At 36.3% G+C, this 24257-nt stretch overlaps 1 protein-coding gene and 1 long non-coding RNA gene across 12 annotated transcripts in view; one reads left to right on the top strand and one right to left on the bottom strand.

The window, feature by feature from the left end:
* The window catches only part of PTBP3 (polypyrimidine tract binding protein 3), a 152703-nt gene that overhangs the window by 76192 nt on the left and 52254 nt on the right, over positions 1-24257 (bottom strand). For 4 of the 8 annotated variants that reach the window (XM_038553113.1, XM_038553112.1, XM_038553115.1 and 1 more), the window contains one exon: positions 4447-4519. In XM_038553113.1, the coding sequence (XP_038409041.1) occupies positions 4447-4468 (22 nt within the window). In that variant the 5' untranslated portion in view covers positions 4469-4519. Of the gene's footprint in view, positions 1-4437; positions 4520-24257 lie in introns of those variants that run through there. The other 4 variants (XM_038553111.1, XM_038553110.1, XM_038553117.1 and 1 more) reach the window with 1 other exon arrangement.
* The window catches only part of LOC119873979, an 86521-nt gene that overhangs the window by 45563 nt on the left and 16701 nt on the right, over positions 1-24257 (top strand). The gene's annotated exons all lie outside the window — the stretch shown is intronic.

The raw sequence follows: 24257 nt of genomic DNA on the forward strand, positions 1-24257 counted from the left end.
ATTAATAGAACTTTGGCAACAGCTAAATTATATCCGTTTTATCATCTTTTGCTAACAATTAAAAATCAGTTATTACCCAATAATGATTCAATGTTCAATCATTTCGATGGGATCAAAATAAAGCTTTTGGGAAGTCATTCTACCAAAAGTAAAATATCTAATACTAATGAAAATTGAGTTTTAAAAGTTCTGTATTAAAGAGGAACCTGGGTGGCTTAGTTAAGTGTCTGACTCTTGATTTTGACTCAGGTCATGATCACAGGGTCATGAGATTGAGCCCCAACTTGGGCTCCATGCTGGGCATGAAGCCTGCTTAAGGTTCTCTATCTCTCCCTCCCCCTCTACCCTCTTTCCTCCCTCTCTCTCTCTCTCTTAAAAAAAAGAAAAAAAAGTTCTGCATTAAAGATCGATTTTTTTTTGAGATAATAAGACAAATATAAGTATTGTGCAATAGTGTCATGATAAAAATACTGTTCTGACAGTCCTATGAGGCAGACATGGACTTGCAACTGGATTGGAACTCCTTGTATAAGCAATATTCTACTAATAGAGAGATACTATAGTATCAAATTTTAGAAATTATTTTAAATCCACATGTAGATTAAATGAACCACAAAAATTTTGTGATAAGGTTATAATGAATACCAAAAGGTCCTTCAATACAGCAGTATTCCTGATCTCTTACCTACCCATTATCAATGCGATTTTTAAAATTCTTGTATCTTTGAAAAACTACTTTACACAGGGATTAAAACCTCTTTTATAAATGAGCCCTAAAAACCTTTCTCTCCAAATTTGTTCAAAGCCAATTAGGATTCTTTATTATAGTCAAGGAATAGAGCACCAATATAATGAAATATTAAAGCTTTTAGAAATCTGCAAATATTAGATGAAATATCACAAAAATATATTTGCTAAGTGACCTCACAGCCCCCCCAAAAGTGAAATTTATGGGTGTCATGTCAATAGCCATGCCCCTCAGTGAAAGCAAACTAAAATTAGAAATTTCCCATCAGGGATCCCTGGGTATCTCAGCGGTTTAGCGCTACCTTTGGCCCAGGGCGTGATCCTGGAGTTCCGGAAAGGAGTCCCACATCATGCTACCTGCAGGGAGCCTGCTTCTCCCTCTGTCTGTGTCTCTGCCTCTCTCTGTGTGTCTCTCATGAATGAATAAATAAAAATCTTAAAAAAAAAAAAAAAAAAAGAAATTTCCCATCAAGGAAGGAAGGAAGCAAGCAAGGATTTAAAAAGGAAGCCTATCTCTTATCTCTTTCAGATTCTGATGGGGAAATGCAAATGTTTAGATTTTGAATTTTCTCTTCCTCCCTGGTATAAGAGTCTCCAAGACAATAAATTGACATATACATTAGAACATGTTGGGGGCTGGTGATACCTTAGAAAGTCTAGCAGAGCAAGCACAAAACACCTTAGAGATTCTCAACAGAAGAAAAAACAACTTAGCTAAAAATTATGACTCACACAAGGAAAAGCTCTAGACAATAAGCTAATATTTAATGGAAGGATTAAAAAGCACATTAGACAGCTGAATAGAGAACGAGTGAATCAGAAAACGATTTTAAGGAAATTATCTAAAATACAAGACCTTAAAGAGAAAGACATGACAATGAATGTAAGAGGTTAAAACAAATGCAGGACTGAATCAAGTGGTCCTATACATGTCTAACTGGAGTTCCAAGAAGAGGCAGTTCTGGGAAGAGCTGGGTCACTTCCTAAGTAGGATAAATGAAAGTAGTGAACCTTAGATTATCACCTAAGAAGCTTTCAAATTAAACAAAAAACAGTGCCTAGACCTCCACACCCATCCACTCCACCCTAAGATTTTAGAATTGTTGTGTGGTGGGTCAAGGTATCTATGTTTTCCTCAAAGCTTCCTAAGCTCTTTTAGTGAGCATCCAGGGTTGAAAAGCTGTGATGCATACCTACAAATAGCTAGTTAAACCACTGAACAAAAATAAAGAGAAAAATGTTTAAAAATAGCCAGAGAAGGGCATTTGGGTGGCTCAGTTGGTTGTCTACCTTTGGCTCAGGTCGTGATCCCAGGGTTCTGGGACTGAGTTCTGCATCAGGCACCCTGCTCTGCAGGGAGCCTGCCTCTCTTTCCTCTATGTCTCTCATGAATACATAAAATCTTAAAAAAACAAAAACAAAAACAAAAAACAAAAAACAGGGCAGCCCCAGTGGCTCAGCGGTTTAGTGCTGCCTTCAGTCCAGGGCGTGATCCTGGAGACCTGGGATGGAGTCCCACATCGGTTTCCCTACGTGGAGCCTACTCCTCCCTCTGCCTGTGTCTGTGCCCCTCTGTGTGTGTCTCATGAATTAAAAAAAAAAAAAAAAAAAAGAGAGAAGTAATTTTACCTACAAATAACTGTAGGTTATTCAAGACTGACAACAGACTTCTCAAAAGAAGCCAAAAGAATAGAACAGTGCCTTCAAAGTGTTGAGAAAAAAATAACTGCCAACCTAAACTTCTAGATAGCTGTCAATTGTGATAATGAAATAGACATTTTTAGTCAAAATCTGAGAGGTTACCATTTATAAAGCTTTGTGGAAATAGCTACAAAAGAGGTTATGCTTCAAGAAGAGCAACACTAAATACAGATGGAATGGGATACAAGAAGAAATTCAAAACATAAAAGCAAAACACAACAAACTGCTGCTGCCAGCTAAACTCCCATTTCATATTTCTTTCCTAAGTAATCACCAGTATGAAATCTTTCTGGTCATCCATCCTGGTAGTTCATAAACGTGACCAAAGTGACCTGTTTTTAAAATAAGAACAAACAAGATGAGCCCCACCCTACCTGTACTGTAATTCTAGGAATATGGACTTTTACAGTAGGCTCCACACTGGGTGAGACTTGAACTCACGATCCTGAGATCAAAGTATGAGCTAAGATCAAGAGTCAGGGGCTTAACCAACTGAGCCACCCAGGCACCCTAAGGGCAGACAGTTTTTTACAAGCCTACTACACCAAGAAGATAATCAGATTTAGAGATGTTAGATTCTAGCATTTTCTTCATAAACCAATTCTCAAAGTATGGTTCCTTAAATGGCAGCATCACCATTACCTGGGAACTTGTGGAAATACAAATTCTCAGGACCCACCTCAGATCTGCTTTATTAGAAAATCTGGGTATGGACTCAGCAACCATGCTGGAACAGGCCCTCCAGGTGATTCTGATGTCAGCTCAAGTTTGAGAGAGCTGCTTTAGTTTCATGCTCATATTACTCTGTTCACACTTTTACATGAACAAATTCTCTGCTGCTGTCTTACCCATAAAATCTTTCCATTTAGTACTATAGAGCAATGTTCTGTGGTTAAACAATTCCCATATATTCTTAATCTTTTCAATGAATTTTCTTTGCATCTTTTGCCTTAACTGAACCTAGTCCACTTCTCTTATACAGTCCTCACATAAAAGCTATTCACTCTCTCAAACCATGTAGCTCAGGCTCTGGCAAGTGAGGTCCACTCATTCCCTAGTAACTCCAAAAACATTTGGATAAAGATCTGGCCTTTTCTGAAACTCTCTAATCTTCATGCCTTTTCAACTGTGGATGACACTAACTTCCAAATTTCTCATGATGTTCAGACCAGAGAACCCAATGATTATCCAACATTCCCATTTGGATGATGCAAAGAAACCACAAACTCAATACGTAAAAATCTAAACCAGTCATGTTGTCCAACTCTGTTCTTCCTACATTTTCTATATGAATATTTCTATATTAGATTAGAAAATATTTCATATTTTCTATATGAATGGACCACCACTTAACTATCCAATTATCCAAGTCCAAAACCTGAAAATAAATCATCGATGAAATCCCTTATTAAACACTGAATTAAACACCCACTACTATCAATTTCACCTTGTACAAATAAATTATCATCCCTAACTAGACACCCTATACATCAATAACCTCTTAACTGCTCACTAGCCCCTCCAGTATTGCACTCCTCCAGTTCATTTTACAGTCCCGAAATTTCAAAAACATTTTTAAACCATGTGGTAACTTATGGAATGTAAATTATGTTCCAGTTTTTAAAAATCATGTGATCTTACAGTTTTAATACTTCTATTATTCTAAATCATCTTTAAATACAAGCTTTTACAACCAGCTCTTTAACTCTATTGTTCTGGGTCACCAACTTATTGACAGTTTTATCATAACTATGTAACACAAAGAACATCAATCAAAAAACTATCAAATTAAATACAAATTAATTCTTAAAACTTAAGAGCTGTAACTGGTAATTTCATTTATGTAAACTTTACTGCAATAAATTTTTTGTTATAAACATTTGTTGAAGTGCCATTATTTATAAGATGAGCAAACTAAGAACACTGTAAATTTTTTTTTTTAACTCAAGGAAAGTAAACATTTTAGAATTTGAGAAGATGAAAACTCACCATACACACCTGTAGGAGTAGAATTGTTCATGGTAAAAGGTCCGTTAATAACACCAGAAGAAAGAAGCTCATCAGATCCCCGCTGGAAAGCAAGGGCAATATTATATTAATAAAGCAAGCCTTGGATAATAGTCTACATTTACTACCAGAACTATCAAAAGCTAGTATTACTTTGAATATCAAGGCATTTAAGGAGAAGTCCTTAAGAATCACAAAACCTAAAGGTTGGAAGTAAATTTTACAGAAGAAAAATTATTGCATATCCACAGGTTATTAAAAATTTTTCTAAAAAAAAAATTTCTATCACATAAATGGGGACATAATCCTGCAACCCTTTTTGAACACACCCTATCTTCAGATGTTATATTTGAAGTACCAAAAATCATATTTAGGGGCTTCACGAAACTGTTTTTCTAATTTATTTTAAAGTAGATTTAGTATATTAAGATGTTAAGTTTTTGTAGTATTTATTTCTAAGTACTCATGTGGAAATAATTTGTGTAGTACCCACTAAGAATCCCCATTTCTTCATATCTATGCATTTTTTTTAAGTTGAACACAAAGATGCAATTTATTTCTATGCTGACCAAATCTTTTAAAATCTGTGATTTTTTAAAAAAGATTTTATTTATTTGAGAAAGCCAGCATACACAAGTAGTAAAGAGCAGAAGGGGAGAGGAAAGACTCTCAAGCCACTAAGCGGAGATATATCCCAGGACCCTGAGATCATGACCTGAGCCAAAACCAAGAGTCGTAGCTTAACAGACTGAGCCGCTCAGTTTTATATCTAGGACTTACTAAGAAAAAGAAAAAAGGAGGAAAAAAATTCTCATTATTAATCCTAAGAAAAAGTTAAGATAAAATAAAATGACAAAAGGGGTATCTGGATAGCTCAGTGGGTTAAGTGTCTGCCTTTGGCTTAGGTCATGATCTCAGAGTCCTGGGCTCAAGCCCTGCATCAGGCTCTATGATCACCATACTGTCTGCTTCTCCTTCTTACTCTCCCTCTATTCGCACGCACTCTCTCTCTCTCTCAAATAAATAAATAAAATCTTTAAAAAATGACAAAAGAGTTCAACAGGCATCTAACAAAGTGGTAGACTTAATTTTTGTTCCAAAGTATTTGCACTTTCTCCTTTTCCTGTAAAAGGATTTTTCACCCCTATCCATGGTCATGTGACTTGTAATGCCTCCTGTGAGAGAATACTTCCCTCACCCACTGACACTGAGCATGGTTTTGTGATATGCTTGGCCTGTGGAATATGAATAGACATGACCTATACTAAACCCAAGCAGAAGCTTCAAAAGATATTAGTAGTTTCTGTAAATCCTTTCCTCTTTTCCTCTGAAATAAGAGCATATTCCAAATAGAGGATGCTCTTTCAGCCTGATTTTCAGAATAAGAACACATATAGCTTCATAACAGCCACCAACACTGTAAGTGAGCCAGGAATAAACATTTTTTTCTAACCAATATCTAAGTGACCAATATCATATCCAATAAACATATGAAAAGATGATTAATCTCACTGGTTATTAGAGAAATGAGAGTTAAATCCACAATAAAACTACATATTAAAAAAGACTGACAATATCAAGAGTTGATAACAACGTGAAGCATCAGAACTAGTAAGTTGCTAGTTAAAGTGCAAGTTAGCACAACTCTGGAAAACTGACCTAATATACTGAAGTTGAATATATGACTATCCTACAATCCTTATGTATTTTACTTCAAAGGATATACTCAAGAGATTGCATGCTTATGTGAACCTAAACATATAAAAATGTTCTCAGCAGCATTATTTCTATTCATCAAATTGCAAATAATCAAATGTTATCAATGACAGAATGGACAGATTTTTTCCTAAGTAAATGAAAACATTTTTATTTAAATTAATTAACATATAGTGTACTATTAGTTTCAGAGGTACAGTTCAGTGATTTATCAGTCTTATATAACACTCAGTGCTCGTGCCCTCTTTAATGTCTACTACCCTGTTATCCCACCCCTCAGCCCTACTCCCCTCAGGCAACCCTGTTTGTTTCCTATGATTAAGAGTCTCTTGGGACACCTGGGTGGCTCCATGGCTGAGCATCTGCCTTTGGCTCAGGTCATGATCCCAGGGTCCTGTGACAGAGTCCTGCCATCAGGCTCCCCGTGGCAAGCCTGCTTCTCTGTCAGCCTAGGTCTCTGCCTCTCTGTCTCCCATGAATAAATAAATAAAATCTTTTTTTTTTTAAGTCTCTTATGATTTGTTTCCCTCTGTGATTTAGTCTTATTTTTCCCTCCCTTCCCCTATGATCCTGTTTTGTTTCTTAAATTCCACATAAGTGAAATTGCAAATTGTCTTTTTCTGATTGACTTATTTCACTTAGCATAATTATCCTCTAGTTCCATCCATGTCATTGCAAATGACAAAATTTCCTATTTTTTGATGGCTAATAATCCATTGTGTGTGTGTGTGTATATATATATATACATATACACACACACACACATATATATAAACACACACACACATATATACACACACACATCTTTATTCATCTGTCAATAGACACCTGGGCTCTTTCCATAGCTTGTGTATTGTAGACATTGCTGCTATAAACGTTGGGGTGCAGGTGCCCCTTCAGATCGCTACATTTGCATCTTTGGGGAAAATATCTAGTAGTGCAATTGCTTGGTCATAGGGTAGCTCTATTTTCAATTTTTTGAGGAACCTCTGTGCTGTTTTCCAGAGTGGCTGTACCAGCTATGCATTCACCATCAACAGTGTGAGAATACATAGATTTTTGTAATTCAGTGATTTATAGTATTAAGAATGAACTACTGCTCCATATAATAATATAGATGAATCTCACAAGTATAAGAAGTCAGTCACCAAAGAATATATACTATACTGCTGCATTTATCTTGAGTTCAAAACTACGGTCAAAACTAAATTACACATTGGACAACAATGAACCTGGACCACTTTCTTATACCAAATACAAAAATAAAGTCAAAATGGATTAAAGACCTAAATTTGAGATCTGAAAAAAATAAAATCATAAAAACTGTAAAAGTCCTAACTTCTTTGACATCGACCATAGCAACTTCTTTCTAAATATGTCTCCTGAATCAAGGGAGACAAAAAATAAACTATTGGAACTATATCAAAATAAAAAGCTTCTGTACACCAAAGGAAACAATCAACACAATTAAAAGGCATTCTACGGAACAGGAGAAGATATTTGCAAATGATATATCAAGTAAAGGGTTAGTAACCAAATATATAAAGAAATGATAATACTCAACACCCCAAAAACAAATAATACAATTAAAACATGGACAGAAGACATGAACATTTTCTCAAGAAAACACAGAGAGCTAACAGACACATGAAAACATCACTCATCATGAGAGAAATGCAAATCAAAACTACAATGAGTTATCATCTCACACTTGTCAGATCTTACCAACAGGTGGAGAAACAAAAGGTGTTGGCAAGGATGTGGAGAAAGGGGAATCCTTGCACTGTCAGGGGGAATGCAAACTGGTGCAATCACTGTGAAACACATTGTAGAGGTTCCTTTAAAAAGTTAAAAATAGTACCCTACAATCCAGCAACAGCACTGAGTATTTACCTAAAGAATACAAAAATACTAATTAAAGGAATACATGCACCCCAATATTTACAGTAGTGTTATCTACAACAGCCAAATTATGGAAACTGCCCAAGTGTCCACCAAGTAATGAAGGGACAAAGGTGTGTGTGTGTGTGTGTGTGTGTGTGTGTGTGTGTACACACACACAATGGAATATTATTCAGCCATAAAAAGAAGGAAATCTTGCCATTTGCAACGACATGGATGGAGCTAGAAACTATTATGCAAAGCAAAGTAAGGCAGAGAAAGACAAATATAATATGATTTTACTCATATGTGGACTTTAAGAAACAAATGAGCAAAGGGAAGAAAGAGAGGCAAGCAAAGAAACAGATTCTTATTATAGAGAACAAAAGGATGGCTACAGAACAAAAGGAAGTGGGTGGAGGGGAATGTTTAATAAATAGGTGATAGAGATTAACAGTGCACTTGTGATTGAGCACAGGGTGATATATGAAAGTAGAGAATCACTACGCTGTATACCTGAAACTAGTATTACACTGTATGTTAACTGGAATTTATTTATTTTTTTTTAAGATTTATTTATTTGAAAGAAAGACAGGTAGATCAGGAGGGGGAGGAGGAGGAACCGAGGGAGAGGGAGAAGCAGACTCCCCGCTGAGCAGGGAGTCTGCAGGGCTCAATCCCAGGACCCTGAGATCATGACCTGAGCCTAAGGCAGATGTTTAACCTAACCGTTTTACCCAAGAGCTAACAGGTGCCCCTGTTTATTGGAATTTAAATAAAAGCTTTAAAAGCAAAAAAAAAAACTATTATACTTAAAAGGACATCATCAAAAAATGAAAACACAAGCTGGAGAATGGGAGAAAATATCTGCAAAAGCTAAGTAATAAAAAGACAACCCAATTAAAAAACAGGCAAGGGATGCCTGGGTGGCTCAGTGTCTGACTCTCCCTTTGGCTCAGATCGTGATCCCAGGGTCCTGGAATTGAGTGCCCCATCTGGCTCACCATATAGAGTCTGCTTCTCCCTCTACCTATGTCTCTGCCTCTCTCATGAATAAATATTTAAAATCTTTAAAAAATAAAAATAAAAAATAGGCAAAAGCATTTGAAAAGACATTTCTCCAAAGATGGACAAAATGGCCTACAAACACATGAAAAGATACTCAACATCATTAGACATTAAGGAAATGCAAATTTTAAAACCACAGAGAACACTTCAAATAAAATTTAAGACTGTGATATCACCACATACCTATCAGAACAATTAGAATAAGGAATAGTGACAATATCAAATGTAGGTGGAGATATGCAAGAAAGTGGATCTCTCATACATTGCTGACAGGAATGGTACAGCCACTTGGAACAGCTTGATGATTTCTTTATAAAAATGAAATATACACAGTAATCTCAAATGACTGTATTCTCAAAATGAAAATTCACATATTCTATGATTTTAACATTCTCAAAATGACAAAATTATAGAGATGGAAGAGACTAATGGTTGCAAGGGAGCAGAAATGGTTGGGGGGGAGGTAATGGGCATGATTGTAAAAGGGTACCAGAAGGGAGATCTTTGTGATGATTGATCAATTCTGTATCTTGATGGTGTTAACTTGACACATGCAATAAAATGAAACAATTATAAATAGGCATTGTATCAATGTCAAGTCTTTGTTTTGATAGTGTACTATACTTAAAATGTAACCACTGGAGGAAACTGTGAAGGGTACACAAGATCCCTCCACAGTATCTTTACATCTCTAAATTTTTTCCAAATATACAGTTAAAAAACAAAAACAAAAACAAAACAATGAGAGGGGTGTGCTCATTCTGAGCCAGAGGATTCCTATTGACTTGAGACTTGCCAGCCTAAAATAGTCCTTACCATTACCTATGCTGAATCAATCCTCAAGGGATAAGAAAAGATTGATCAAGCTGCCAACTAACTACAGTTCATTCTCAAGAGTTCATGCCTATACAGTGGTGATCCAAAAGGCCTACCTTCAAAGGCAGACAACATTCAAAAAAACATAAAACAAACAGAAAACCCCACAAAGGATCAATCAAAAGGCAACACACAGTAGAAAAATTACAAAACTCTAAATTATGAGTAAATAAGGAGTGTTGTAAAATGAAAAAAAATTAAGAAAATGTAACAGCTGCTCCTAAATAAAATGTAAAGGGATACAACAGCTCAAAGGAATGGAAAGTAAGAATTCTACCAAAGGATTTAACAGATAGATTGATGAAAAAAAGAATAAAGCAGTGTCATGAAAGTCAGCCACTACAAAGGGAAGTGAGCTAAAAGTACAAAACACCTTTCTGCCACCCAAAGAAGAATCAACCTTCCCTGTGAGGAACCAACTCTTACTCTAAAATTTCAATATGAAAAAACTAACAAAGGACAAATTTTCAGGAAAGAACTCCCTTGAGGCGCATGAGATGACCTAAAATGCGTCTAGCGAAGGTGTCAAACTGTTAACACAGACCCCACGGTGCTTGACAGCTAAGATCCAAAAGAATTATCTGCAGTCTTCTTAATGCACACATGCCATTTCAGTTTCCATCTGGGGAGAGAACGGAGTTACTCATGGTTCTGTTTCTATCTCATTCAATAAACTGTTAACTCGTTTCCTAACCAGGAAATCATCAATCAACCACTAACATGAAATTATTGTCTGCTGCTTATTGAATCAAGTCTAAACTTACTGCAGTGGTTATTAAAAGCTCAAACCAGGACCTCCTACTCACAGCTGCTGTCTTATCATTTGCCCCAGACACATCATCTTTATTCTTGCCTCTTTATGCTATTCTTCACCTCAAACACTACCCCTCCACTATACATCCATTCCTGCCTCCTGATCACAGATAAATAATATCACATCCTTGAAAATTTTCCTATTCCCAAATGAAGAGGTTGAACTTAATTTTGATTGTCTTGTGGCATTAAAATGTATGTTTTAGGATTTTAGCACACTTGCATAATATATTCTTCCTATACGTATAACCATCAGTATCACACATTTTGTCAAATATGTAAACAAAGTTTATTTTCATCCACTTTGAAGTCAATTATTGCATCTTACAATTGATTATATTTCCCCATAGTCTACAGCATATAGTCAGGTACATTACATGTAATGGCTCTCTGCCATGGTTATGCATTATAATCATATAACTAGTTTAAAATAAATACTAAGAAAAATAAATAAATAAATAAAATAAAATAAATACTATTTGGGGCGCCTGGATGGCTCAGCGGTTGAGCATCTGCCTTCGGCTCAGGGCGTGATCCCAGAGTACCCGGGATCGAGTCCCATGCTAGACTCCCTGCAGGAAGCCTGCTTCTCCCTCTGCCTGTGTCTCTGCCTCTCTCTGTGTCTCTCTCATGAATAAATAAATCTTAAAATAAAATAAAATAAAAACTATCTATCAGGTCCCACTCCAAAGATTCTTAACCAATAGGTCTAGGCTGAGGCAGAACCTGTATATTTCCAAGGTCTGACGTGTACCCAACTGCAAACTACTATAAAGAAAGTTGTGATAAATAAAGAAACCTAATAGTAAAGTGGTTTAAAATATAGTCTTGGGATCCCTGGGTGGCGCAGCGGTTTGGCGCCTGCCTTTAGCCCAGGGTGCGATCCTGGAGACCCGGTATCGAATCCCACGTCAGGCTCCCGGTGCATGGAGCCTGCTTCTCCCTCTGCCTGTGTCTCTGCCTCTCTCTCTCTCTCTCTCTCTCTGATTATCATAAATAAATAAATAAATAAAATTAAATAAATAAATAAATAAAATAGTCTTATAGACCATATTTAGGTTTGAACAGCTTCCACAACCTTAAATTTACCATTGTATGATACTACGTATTATTTAACCTAAGGCTCAGTTTGCTCATCTATAAAAAAAGTATCATAATGGTACCCATCCTCACGGGTCACTGAAGATTAATATTTCTACGCATAGGTATCCTTAAACACTGGCAATAAACACAAATGATTAATTACCCAGTCTACCCATTTTCAAAAGTTACATGTATTAACTGTAATTAGTATTATATAACAATCTCCAAAAGGTGAAAGGCATCATTGTTTCAATAAAGAAAACTTTCTAGAGTTTTAAAAAGAAATGTCACCTCCCATTCTAAAAAAAAAAAAAAAAAAAAAAAAGATTAAAAAACCCTGATGACTTTTTTAATAGGTTTTATTTATTTATTCATGAGAGACACACAGAGAGAGGCAGAGACATACACAGAGGGAGAAGCAGACTCCATGCAAGGAGCCCGACGTAGGACTCCATCCTGAGGTCCCAGGATCCACGCCCTGGGCTGAAGGCAGGTGCTGAGGCATCCTGATGACTTGATTTTGATAAAATAGGCTTAAAAACTGAAAGCAATGCTTTCCGCATTTTATGTAACAAACTCTTATATAATATATATCCATTTCTAATAAATAAAATTGAAACCCTCTTTGTATCGGATTACATAGGAGATCTAATAAGGTCCCATATGATTGACCTCTGGGAATGAGAGGTGTATGTCGGCCTGGGCATTAGGACTTTTCCTGCAGTGCACTGTTAAGATCTATTAAGAGAAAAAAAAAAAAAAAAGAGTAAAAATTTTCACGATAACCACCTGTGTTTATGCAACTTTGCATACTTATTCAATTATCTCAGAATAAATCTATAGATGTTAAATAGCCAGATTTTTATAATTCATTTTAAGTGCATTTTGCAAAGTTATAATATGAATCTATGCTCCTCTCTGTAATCCTTTTATAACTGATAAGCTTTTGCTACATTTTTATTCTTCATAATTATTTCTAATGGATTCTTAAAACTTTATAATGGCATGTTTATCCCATTATTAAATATTAGTGTTACTGTAATTTATTGATACCATAAATTATGCTACATTACTTCATTTAGAATATAGTATTTTCTGTATCTTGTATTCTATTCAAAATATTCAGGGGATCCCTGGGTGGCTCAGCGGTTTGGGGCCTGCCTTCGGCCCCGCGCATGATCTTGAGGACCTGGGATCAAGTCCCACGTCGGGCTCCCTGCATGGAGTCTGCTTCTCCCTCTACCTGTGGCTCTGCTTCTCCCTTTGCCTGGGTCTCTGCCTCTCTCTGTGTGTCTCTCATGAATAAATAAATAAAATCTTTAAAAAAATAAATAATAAATATTCAGAAGTGAAATAAATATTTTTCCTTTATGAGCATAAAATTAAGACTGCAAGAAATCTCTGGTTCCTACTCAACAATGTAGAGTAACTTCAAGTTATTACTACACTCCAAATGACTAGTAAGAAGTGTTTTTATTTCTATAGGGGTCTTTCAAATATTATTAGAATTAGCACATAACCATTTCCTTTTATATTACTCAGAGTTTGGTTCACAGTTCCTGTACTAAAGAATTTAATCTTGCCAATGAGAGGTCTGGCTTTTGCCTTCTCCTCCTGGGGGGTAATCTCTAAACCCCAGGAAAGTCATGCCTAAAAGAAGGGTCTTTTTTTTTTTTTTTCTTTTTAAACTTGGAGGCTTTAGGTCACTGCCAGTCTTAGGGTAGGGACTGACCCCCCCCCCCCCCAAAATCAACATGTGATTTAGGGTGGATGTTGGCTTTTGGTCATGCCTGAAGACTGAGATTAGCTTCAAAGGCAATCAATAATGACTATTTGAAGGAGCTTTAGACAAAAAATATAGTTAATCACTAAAGCGCAAGTGAACTTCTGTATTTGACAATACTACTTAAGGGCTGCCACACACTGATGCTGGAAAAATAATGACTCCTGATGCCATAAAGAGAGGACAAAGGATGCTCTGTGCTTAGTACTTCCCCAGTCTTGGCCATATGTGTTTCTTCTCTCGGCTTCAATCTATATCCTTTCCCTGTAATAACCAGTAACCATGACTGCAACAGCTTTCGGTGAGCTGCATAAATCCTTCTAGCAAATTATGGGACCTCACCACAGGGCTTTAGAAATCCTCGAGACTTAAAACTGGTGTCAAAAGTGAGGGTAGTCCTCTATGGACTATGTTCCCTAACTTCGCAGTTGGCCTAATTCCTCTCATGGTTAAATGATGAATCAATCAAATATAATAAAACTCTTCATTTAACAGATTTTTAAAAACTTTATTCTTAACCTCTCAATGACTATTTGGATTTCTAACTATAAGAGAAAAATTTAGCCTAAAATGTAATCAAGGGACACTTGAGTGGCTCAGTTGGTTAAGGATCTGCCTTCGGTGGGGTCCTGGGATGGAGCCCGGTATCCAGCTCCCTACTCATCAAGGAGTCTGCTTCTCTCTCTGCCTCTGCCCCTCCTCCTCCCCACTCATGCTCGCTCTCTAAAAATAAAATATCTTGGGATGCCTATGTGGCTCAGCGGTTGAGCATCTGCCTTTGGCTTAGGGCATGATTCTGGGATCCAGGATTGAGTCCCACATTGGGCTCCCTGTGGGGAGCCTGCTTCTCGCTCTGCCTGTGTCTCTGCCTTTGTCTCTCATGAATAAATAAATAAATCTTTAAAAAAATCCTTAAAATAAATACATAAATAAACACATGATGGTGGGATTTCTGGGTGGCTCAGCAGTTGAGCGTCTGCCTTCAGCTCAGGGTGTGATCCCAAGATCCGGGATCAAGTCCCACATCGGGCTCCTCAGCCTATGTCTCTGCCTCTCTCTCTATGTCTCTCATGAATAAATAAATAAAACCTTTTTAAAAAATAAAATAAAGACATGATCAAATATTCAAGTATAGAAAAACCAGAATAATTTAAATTCATGACATTTTAAATAAATTAATATAACATCTGAACTGTCACATTCAATGCTTCCACAGGAAATATAAACTGTCATAATAAGAAATTAATGAACACTGCAGAGGCTGCAAAATAAAAACATTTAAATCTGTTAATTCTACTAGATCTTTCAAGAGTAACAGGAGATGCTTTTAAAAGAAAGTATGTCCAAAATTACACATAAGTAAAACAAACACTATCGAGTAAAGTGTTAGAATGACTTTTATTTTTTATACTTAATACACAAGAAAAAAGATTTGATCCTAAAATTTCATACCTAGAAATTCTGTTTTATATCAGAAAAAGGGCTGACTATTCATTATAAAAAATAAATCACATTTCTCAAATAATATGTACTTTATTTTGACCCTAATAATTTCAGGATTGATAAACAAAAGGCAAGTCGAGCAAAAGGGGCTTACATTTGAAAATGCAGTCATAGAAAAAGCATTCTGATAATCAAAATCTACTGGCTAAGCTTCCCCCCCCAAGAATTCATTTTCAAGTTACAAAAAACAAAGGTTTAATATTACAAAGCTCAAATCCCAAAATTCTTATTACTTTGTAAAAGCTCTGTAAAAGATGAGAAAAACTCAATTAGTTCTCTATTACTTTAAACATTCCCTTCTTTTAAAAAGCAACTTTTCTTCCCTAGACATAATTCTTTCTCTTGAAAACACATCACCACCTATAATTACAGACTACTTCAGTACAAAAAGAAATTTCTGAAAACTACTTAATATTTATATCTTAAGTGTCTGAAAAGCAATTTTCCAATATAGTAAGTAAAGAGCAATGCAGAACTAGGTAAATTGAGTATCTCTCACAAGGGCTGACTACTATGACATTATAGATTAAGAGATGGGTGGAAAATAAGCAGGATAAAGACTCCTGTGTTACCAATAAACAAATTAACATTATAGAAAAAGGCTCAAACAAGCCAAATAAAGAAGACATCATGGGAGGTGGGCTGTATGAAAACACTGGATCAACAGTCTCCTTAGAAACACACAGTAAATTTACGTAAATGCAGCAGTTGCTCTGTGGACTTATTAGCTCTCTGGCTAAGTCAACACACCAATCAGCTTCACAGCCACAACTATCAATTACTGAAGTTCTCTCCTGTTCAAGAATAATGAAATACAAAGGACCAACAAAGGAAAGGAATATCGTAATTAAGCAGCACAAATAAAATGTGTCATTATCAAATTTGGTGGGAAGTGGTTTTAGTTAGCATTAAAGAAACATTACTAATGTGATAGAAGGCAATCCACACAACTGAGAAATAGTAACATGTAAGGAAGATTCTGAAAATAAACCATTAATTAAAGGTTAAATTTCAGACTATACCTAAAATGCATATGAAATTCAAGACTAGTATATCATTTGTTTTACCCTATTAAGACACATACATTTTATGGTATGACCATAAAAAATAGATTATCAAAATTACCTCAGAATTGTCTATAATCCTAGTACTTTTTTAAATAAAAGAATCTTAAATATTGAAAATTAATATCCAAGTTCTCCCATAAAGCCAAAGTAGCCCCCTCTATTAAATTTCTAGCAGTCTTAGACTTTGTGAACACTTTCCAGAACAGAAAACACGTGTTAATCATGCTCTATTAACTGTTTCTCCACACAGAAATAAAAGTGATATGTAAAAGTCTCACCATGTTTTATATACTTGTTGATTATGATCTCTGATTACTCACCTTTATATCCTTTTCCACAGAACCTACTATAATTTTAAATGGCATCTATGTTCAAAACTTTTTTGCTTAAAATATGAATTTAAAAAATGAATAAAAATTACACAGAGAAGGGAATAAACTAAATATTCAGTGAGGCTTTCAGATTAACCATGAGGCAGTAACTCAAATCATTTTTTTTTAATTCAGTCTTTTGTTAATATTCATCCTTTCACAGCCCCCTGTTACCCAAAGCACATCCAGAACCCAAAGGCACTAGCTATTACTGGTAACTCTATCCCTACAAATGACTTGGAGATCATATTCCCACAAACACTGTGGCCCCATTAATACTCTCCATCTACTAAATGTGTGATTGTGCCTAAACATATTTCTTTAAAAAGTTCCCACCACCACCACTCCAAAATAGTTACCACATTGTTCATTTATGATATTTTCCTTTCCAAGGCTGCCACTGTTGAGATTTTAGGACAGTGAGAATTTTAAAAGGCAACAATGGGGCAAATTCTTCAAACATGCAGCTGTGGCAACCTTCAAAATCTCATTTATGAACCAGTTTCAGTAAAATGATCTTGAATACCTTCATTTTATATGGGCATATCAGCAATAAAATATTAACTTTTTAAAAAAATAGTTTATTTATTTATTTGAGAGAGAGAGTGAGCAAGTCAGTGAGAGACTGCACAAGGGCACCAGCAAGCACAAGTGGGGGGAGGAGCAGAGGGAGAGATGGATGCAGACTCCCTGCTGAACAGGTAGCTGGATGTGAGGCTCCATCCCAGGACCTTGGGATCATGAACTGAGCCCACCTAGGCACTCCAAAAGTTAACTTTCTAAATGACTAAATTATTCCTCCAAAAGCCTAACTCATAACATGCAACCAAAATGCCATTCATTTGAATATTTAGTTCCTACTATACAGCACAGCTCATACATATTGAATTCAATATGTATGATTGCCTTAACAAGAAAATTCTTTCATTTAACAAATACAACAAATATTTACTGAGCACCCAACTATGAAAGCTAGGTCTTTTTTTTTTTTTTTTTTTTTGAAAGCTAGGTCTTTAACCACTGGGAAAAATCTCAGTGAATGAGAGGGGAAAAAAAAAAAAAAACACCTTCCCGTAATGTACAGAGCTTACAATCTTGCAGAAGGAAATAATAAGAAAAAAATTTAAATTATGTACTATGTTTTAAAGTCATAAGTGCTTTTTTAAAAGTAGGATAAGGAACAGCCACAGGTGAAAAGGAGAATTACAATTTTAAACAGGCAGTGAGGGCAGCCCAGGTGGCTCAGAGGTTTAGCGCCGCCTTCAGCCCAGGGCCTGATCCTGGGGTCCCAGGATCCAGTCCCATGCCAGGCTCCCTGCATGGAGCCTGCTTCTCTGCCTGTGTCTCTATGCCTCTCTCTCTCTGTCTCAAATAAATAAATAAATAAATAAATAAATAAATAAATAAATAAATAAAATCTTAAAAAAGAATAAAAGTAAGAATAAACAGGCAGTGAAGGAAAGACTTAAAGTGACATTTAGGCAAAGTCTTTTTTTTTTTTCAAGATTTTATTTATTTATTCATGAGAGACACAAAGAGAGAGAAAGGCAGAGACACAGGCAGAGGGAGAAGCAGGCTCCAAGCAGGGAGCCTGATGTGGGACCCGATCCAGGGACTCCAGGATCATGCCCTGGGCCAAAGGCAAGTGCTAAACCGCTGAGCCACCCAGGGATCCCCCAGGCAAAGTCTTAAAGAAAGTAAGGAGAAAACTATGTAGCTCTCTGAGGGAAGAATGTTGTAGGCAGAGAAAATTGATATAGAATGCCTTACATGTTCTAGAAAAGTCTGAGAAGGCAACTGTTACTGGGAGTGAGCAAGGGGAAAACAGAAATAAAGAGATTAAAGGGCATGTAATAGCATGTGTGGCACTGAAGGCCATTCTAAAAAATGCTATTGTGTGACATGAGGAACACGGAGTTTTGAACAGAGGAGTAACATGATCCGATTTACTTTTTAAAGGATCTCTCTGGCTACTGTGTTGAGAATAGTCTGTAATAACACAGAGAGAGAAGCAGAGACTCTAACTCCAGTTAGGGGACTATAATGAAAATCCAGATGAGGAGCCACAAGACCAGCAGTTACTGTGGAGAATGGCTGGACTCTCAATATACATAGAAAGACTCACTAATGAATTAGATATGGAGTGGGAGGGATCCCTGGGTGGCGCAGCGGTTTAGCGCCTGCCTTTGGCCCAGCGCACGATCCTGGGGACCGGGGATTGAATCCCACGTCAGGCTCCCAGTGCATGGAGCCTGCTTCTCCCTCTGCCTGTGTCTCTGCCTCTCTCTCTCACTGTGTGCCTATCATAAATAAATAAAAATTAAAAAAAAAAAAAAGATATGGAGTGGGAAGAAAAAAAAAAAGAACTCAAAGATATCCTGGTTGTCCCAAATAGGCATCGCAGGAAAATATTCCTGTCCTATAGTCAGTTCACAGACATTTTTAGGATTACACACGTATCTCTAATTATCCTTCAAAAAAACTAAGAATCGGAGAGGTTAAACGGTACAATTAAAATCTAGGCCTGGTTTATTTTTCATCCTATATGCCTGTCCCTCTAGAGTCTACTAAACAAATCTCCCCTCAGTATATTATGCCAATCCTATGATTCATTTATTCCACAACTAGACCTCATTTTATATTAGAACTATATATAGAAATATGTATACAGATCTTCCTCAACTTATAAATGGGGTTACATCCTGATAAACACATCATAAACTGAAAATACCCTAAATTAAAAATGCATTTAATATACTTAACCTACTTACCATCCTAGCTTATTAGCCTAGCCTCCCCTAAACATGCTTAGAAGGCTTATAGTAGCCCACAGTTGGACAAAATCATCTAACACAAAGCCTATTTTATAATAAAGAGTTGAACAACTTATGTAATTTATTGAATACTATACTGAAAATGAAAATCAGAATGTACAAAAAAAAAAAAAAGAAAATCAAAATGCTATGGGTACAGAATAGTTTTAACTATACTGGCTGTTTAACCTTGTGATTGAATGGCTGACTGGGAGCTGCAGCTCTCCTGCTGCAGCTACAAAGCATCCTAAGAGTATCACACTGCTTATCACTTGCCAAAGAAAAGATCAAAATTCAAGGTATAGTTTCTACAGAATGCATATTGTTTTTGCATAATCATAAAGCTGAAAAATCTTAAACCATCATAAGTTGGGGACCTGTAATCATCCTTTACAAGAGCAAAATAAAAACAAGGATATTTACGGATTACTTAATAAATACTAGGTACTGTTCCATGCACTCTATCATACATATTTCATGTAATCTAAGAAGCCTTCAAATTTTAAGACCTATAATTTTATTCAATATCTAGAAAGAAAAATTGCTGCAATAAAAACTGGCACTATCGACTAACACACTATTGACTTAAGGACGCACCCCTGATGTCAGAAATGTTAATATTTAAAAGGTATGCCTGAGAATGAAATATCAAATCCTCACAAAATTGTATCATTCAGTATTATTATGGTGACCAACTGGTTCAAAATATTATGTCTTACATATTATTGGTTAAAAACACTATTTCTGGGGCACCTGAGTGGCTCTGTGCTTGAGTGTCTGCCTTTGGCTTAGGTCGTGGATCCTGGGGTCCTGGGAAAGAGTCTCACATTGGGATCCCCACGGGAGTCTGTTTCTCCCTCTGCCATTGTCTCTGCCTCTGTCTCTCATGAATAAATATCTTAAAAAAAAAAATACTAGCTCTGGAGTGCTTGGCTGGCTCAGTGGGTAGAGCGACTCTTGGTTTTGGGGTCATAAGTTTGAGCCCCACACTGGATGTTGAGTTTACTTACTAAAAAAACAAACAAACAAACAAACAAAACCTAGTTCTATTCTTTTCCTTTTTGCATTTTAACTATTTTTCTTTGGGGAGAAAGAACACAAATGTGCATACGCAGGGGCTCCATGTCAGCACAGAGCAGAATCAGTACTTGATCTCTTGACCATGAGACCGTGACCTTACCAGAAATCAAGAATTAAATACTTAACTGACTGAGGTACCCAGGTATCCCCCACATTTGAACTTTTGAGGGATCCCTGGGTGGCTCAGCGGTTTAGCGCCTGCCTTTGGCCCAGGGCGCGATCCTGGAGACCCGGGATCGAATCCCACGTCGAGCTCCCAGTGCATGGAGCCTGCTTCTCCCTCTGCCTATGTCTCTGCCTCTCTCTCTCTGTGTGTGACTATCATACATAAATAAAAATTAAAAAAAAAAATCTTTGAACTTTTGAGCCTCTTTCAATTACCTTTTTTCCCCTCAAAGTGATAACTAAAGGAGTATTAGTGCGTAACTTTGAAACCACAAGCCTTTATAAACAAACACATGTAAAAGAAATCATTGCCAGGCAAGGAGAAAATGTTCTTTCTTTCATTATAGTTACAGAAAAAGAAACACCTCTGGTCATGAAACTGCTTACAAATGTTATTTCTAACAAAGGATTCATAAAAGTTACAAGGTCTGCGTTTTGGTTAGTTGTCACAATTTACTGCCCTACTAGTAACACTTATATTGATACCTATTTTCTGAAATATATATGCACTTTTAAGTTTTTTATTAAGTCAATCACTGCAACTTCCCTCTTCTCATATTCATAAACAAAACCTAACAATTTCTTAGGTTTCTCATAACAAAGTGTTGGAAAGATAACGCCAATATAGCAATGAAAAAACTAAGGCACAAATGAGTTATATAACTTAGAGAAATCATACTACAAATAGAGTACAAATAAAGTACAAATTAGGATTCAAACCCATGTAGGGCAATTTCAGAGTCTATGCTTTTAATCATTACACTGAACTGCCAAAACATTAACTCATACTATGTTCATAATAAGAGATTAGTTAAATAAATTACAATATATCCAAGCAATGAAATTCTAGGTAGGTTATTAAAATAATGAAATACAATACTTATCAATCTGAATATAAATTCACATAATACTGTTAGTTTTGAAAGCCACATGTTAGTTATTATATGTAGTTTCCATTTTTGTAAAAATAATAATAAAGATGTACATTTACCGTTAGCATAATGTAAAAGTCTAAAAGCAAATTCACCTACATATTAGCAGGAATTATTATATCTGGCTTTTCTATTTGTTGTGTGTAAATATTAATCAGAGAGAAAAGGGTTATTTTTATTTTGAAAAATAAACTTAAAAATTTTGCCAACATGTGTCTCAAGCTCCATACTGGATCTTTCAATCAGATACATTTCATGAGGATTTTTGGCCAATTCTATTACTGACCATTATGATGTTACCATCTCAAAAATGTTAACAAATATTTATTTAATCTCTTAAAATTTCTTAAAAATAAAATAAAATAAAATTTCTCTTTGCATCATTAGTGACCTAACAAGCACCTCTGAATTTTTTAAGAGCCACACTATATGGACTTAAGCTAGTCTTCATGTTTTTCTAGATTAAAAACAAACATTAAGAAATCAGAGTGAATGGTAATGAGCCCTAACATATGGAATTCCAAAGCATCACAAAAAATAGGGCAATGTTCCAACCTCCTTCTGATCTTAGTGAAATTATAAATATACTTTATTACTTAGCAGACTGGAAACTATGCTTAAGTGACTGCTTAAATAGTAATATGCTTAAAATGATACTATTTATTTGTCCTAGTCCTAGAACAAACCAAGTTCCAATTGCTTATAAACCAAATGCTATATGGAATATTAACTTCCTTAAAACCAATACGAGCACGAGGGTATAAAAAAGAGAGCATATGCTTTGCCAACAAACCTGTTTGAATCTAGCCCCTGTCACTTACCGCCTGTTTGATCTAAGGTATTAGGTTACAGTAACATCACAGGTTTGGTATCCTCTTCTGTAAAACTGGTCTAATTTTACAATAATTACACAAAGTTCCTTTTAAAAAAATGATTTTGGGGTAGCTCAGTGGTTTAGCGCTGCATTCGGCCCGAGGCATGGTCCTGGAGTCCCAGGATTGAGTCCCACTTCGGGCTGCCTGCAGGGAGCCTGCTTCTCCCTCTGCCTGTGTCTCTGCCTCTCTCTCTGTCTCTCATGAATAAATAAATAAAATCTTTACCAAAAAAAAAAAAAAAAAAAGATTTTATTATTTATTCACGAGAGACGGAGAAACAGGCAGAGACACAGGTAGAGGGAGAAACAGGCTCCCTGCAGGGAGCCCGATGTGGGACTCAATCCCAGGATCCCGGGATCATGACCTGAGCCAAAGGCTCAACCACTGAACCACCTAGGTGCCCCGCAAAGTTCCTTTTTTTATAAAGGACTTCTTATGGGCAGCCTGGGTGGCTCAGCGGTTTAGCGCCGCTTTCAGCCCAGGTCATGATCCTGGAGACCCAGGATAGAGTCCCACATCGGCTCCCTGCATGGAGCCTGCTTCTCCCTCTGCCTGTGTCTCTGCCTCTCTCTCTCAATCCTCTCTTGTGTTCTCATGAATAAATAAATAAAATCTTAAAAAAAAAAAAAAGGACTTCTTATATGGAGATACCTAGCAAGATAGGAATAATATGCATTTTTTTTATAATCTGGGAGAGAGGGCCATAAGCAGTACTTGTAAATAGAATGCTGATGTTATATCTGTTTATTCTAGCAAAAATGGAGAAAAATCATAGGTTTTAACATCTCCTCAATTATTGCTCCTTGGTTGTTGATGCTATTGCTCCAAATGTCATCACTAGCAATAAAGCCACTGAATGAAGTTCTGTCTGCAGTAATAATGGAACAAAAACCACTGTTAATCTGCCAGTATTCCCTCGTATGTAAAGAAGGAAACTCTCCTCTGGCGTTAGTCTCAGCTACTGCCGCTGCTAACCTTCTTAAGTTATAAAAATCTTAAATTCTATATACATTCATTTTCTCCCTCTCTCCAATTCCCACTCTCACATATACACAAATACCCCTATTACTCAAAACATTTTATTTTATTTTTCAAAACAACATTTTAACGTCAATGTCTAGAATTAGCCTCAAGACCAACACCAGGTTCAATAATTCTCTAAAAAGACTCACAGGACTTGGCATAAAGTTGTGTTCACAGCTAAGACTCATTACAACGGAAGGATACAAACCAAATAAGTAAATAAGAAAGAAAAATGGGGCAAACTCCAGGTACACCAAGTGCAAGCTTCCAAGAGTTCTCTCCTAGTGGAGCCACACACACTTAATTCCTCCATCGATGAATAGTGGTAATACATGTGGAATATTATCTACCAAGGAAGGTCATTAGAGATTCACTGCTCAGGGTTAAGTATTGAAAGCTGGTCACACAGATACCCTCTGCCTAGCATGTGTCAAAATTCCAGACTCCCAGATAGAAAGTATAAACCATATCATTTATACAAACACTCATGAACAATAAGACACTCTTATCATTTAAAGACAAGTCATATCAATGTAAAGAACTATTTACCACCCAGGATTCCGGCCAAGGGCCAACCTTACAAACGGCTGGCTACATTTTCTGTACACTAGCCAATCCCAAATGGCCACACAAATCTTAACTTTTCTTGCAGCTCTCTGGTAAGGCTGGAACCCAGACACACTTCTTTAGTTCAGGTTCTAGTTCCATAGCCATTGCTGCTACAGCAGCATTAGCAATGAATTTGAAAGGGAG

The sequence above is a fragment of the Canis lupus genome, chromosome 11 (genome assembly GCF_011100685.1).
Source record: "Canis lupus familiaris isolate Mischka breed German Shepherd chromosome 11, alternate assembly UU_Cfam_GSD_1.0, whole genome shotgun sequence".
In the NCBI taxonomy this organism is placed as follows: domain Eukaryota; kingdom Metazoa; phylum Chordata; class Mammalia; order Carnivora; family Canidae; genus Canis; species Canis lupus.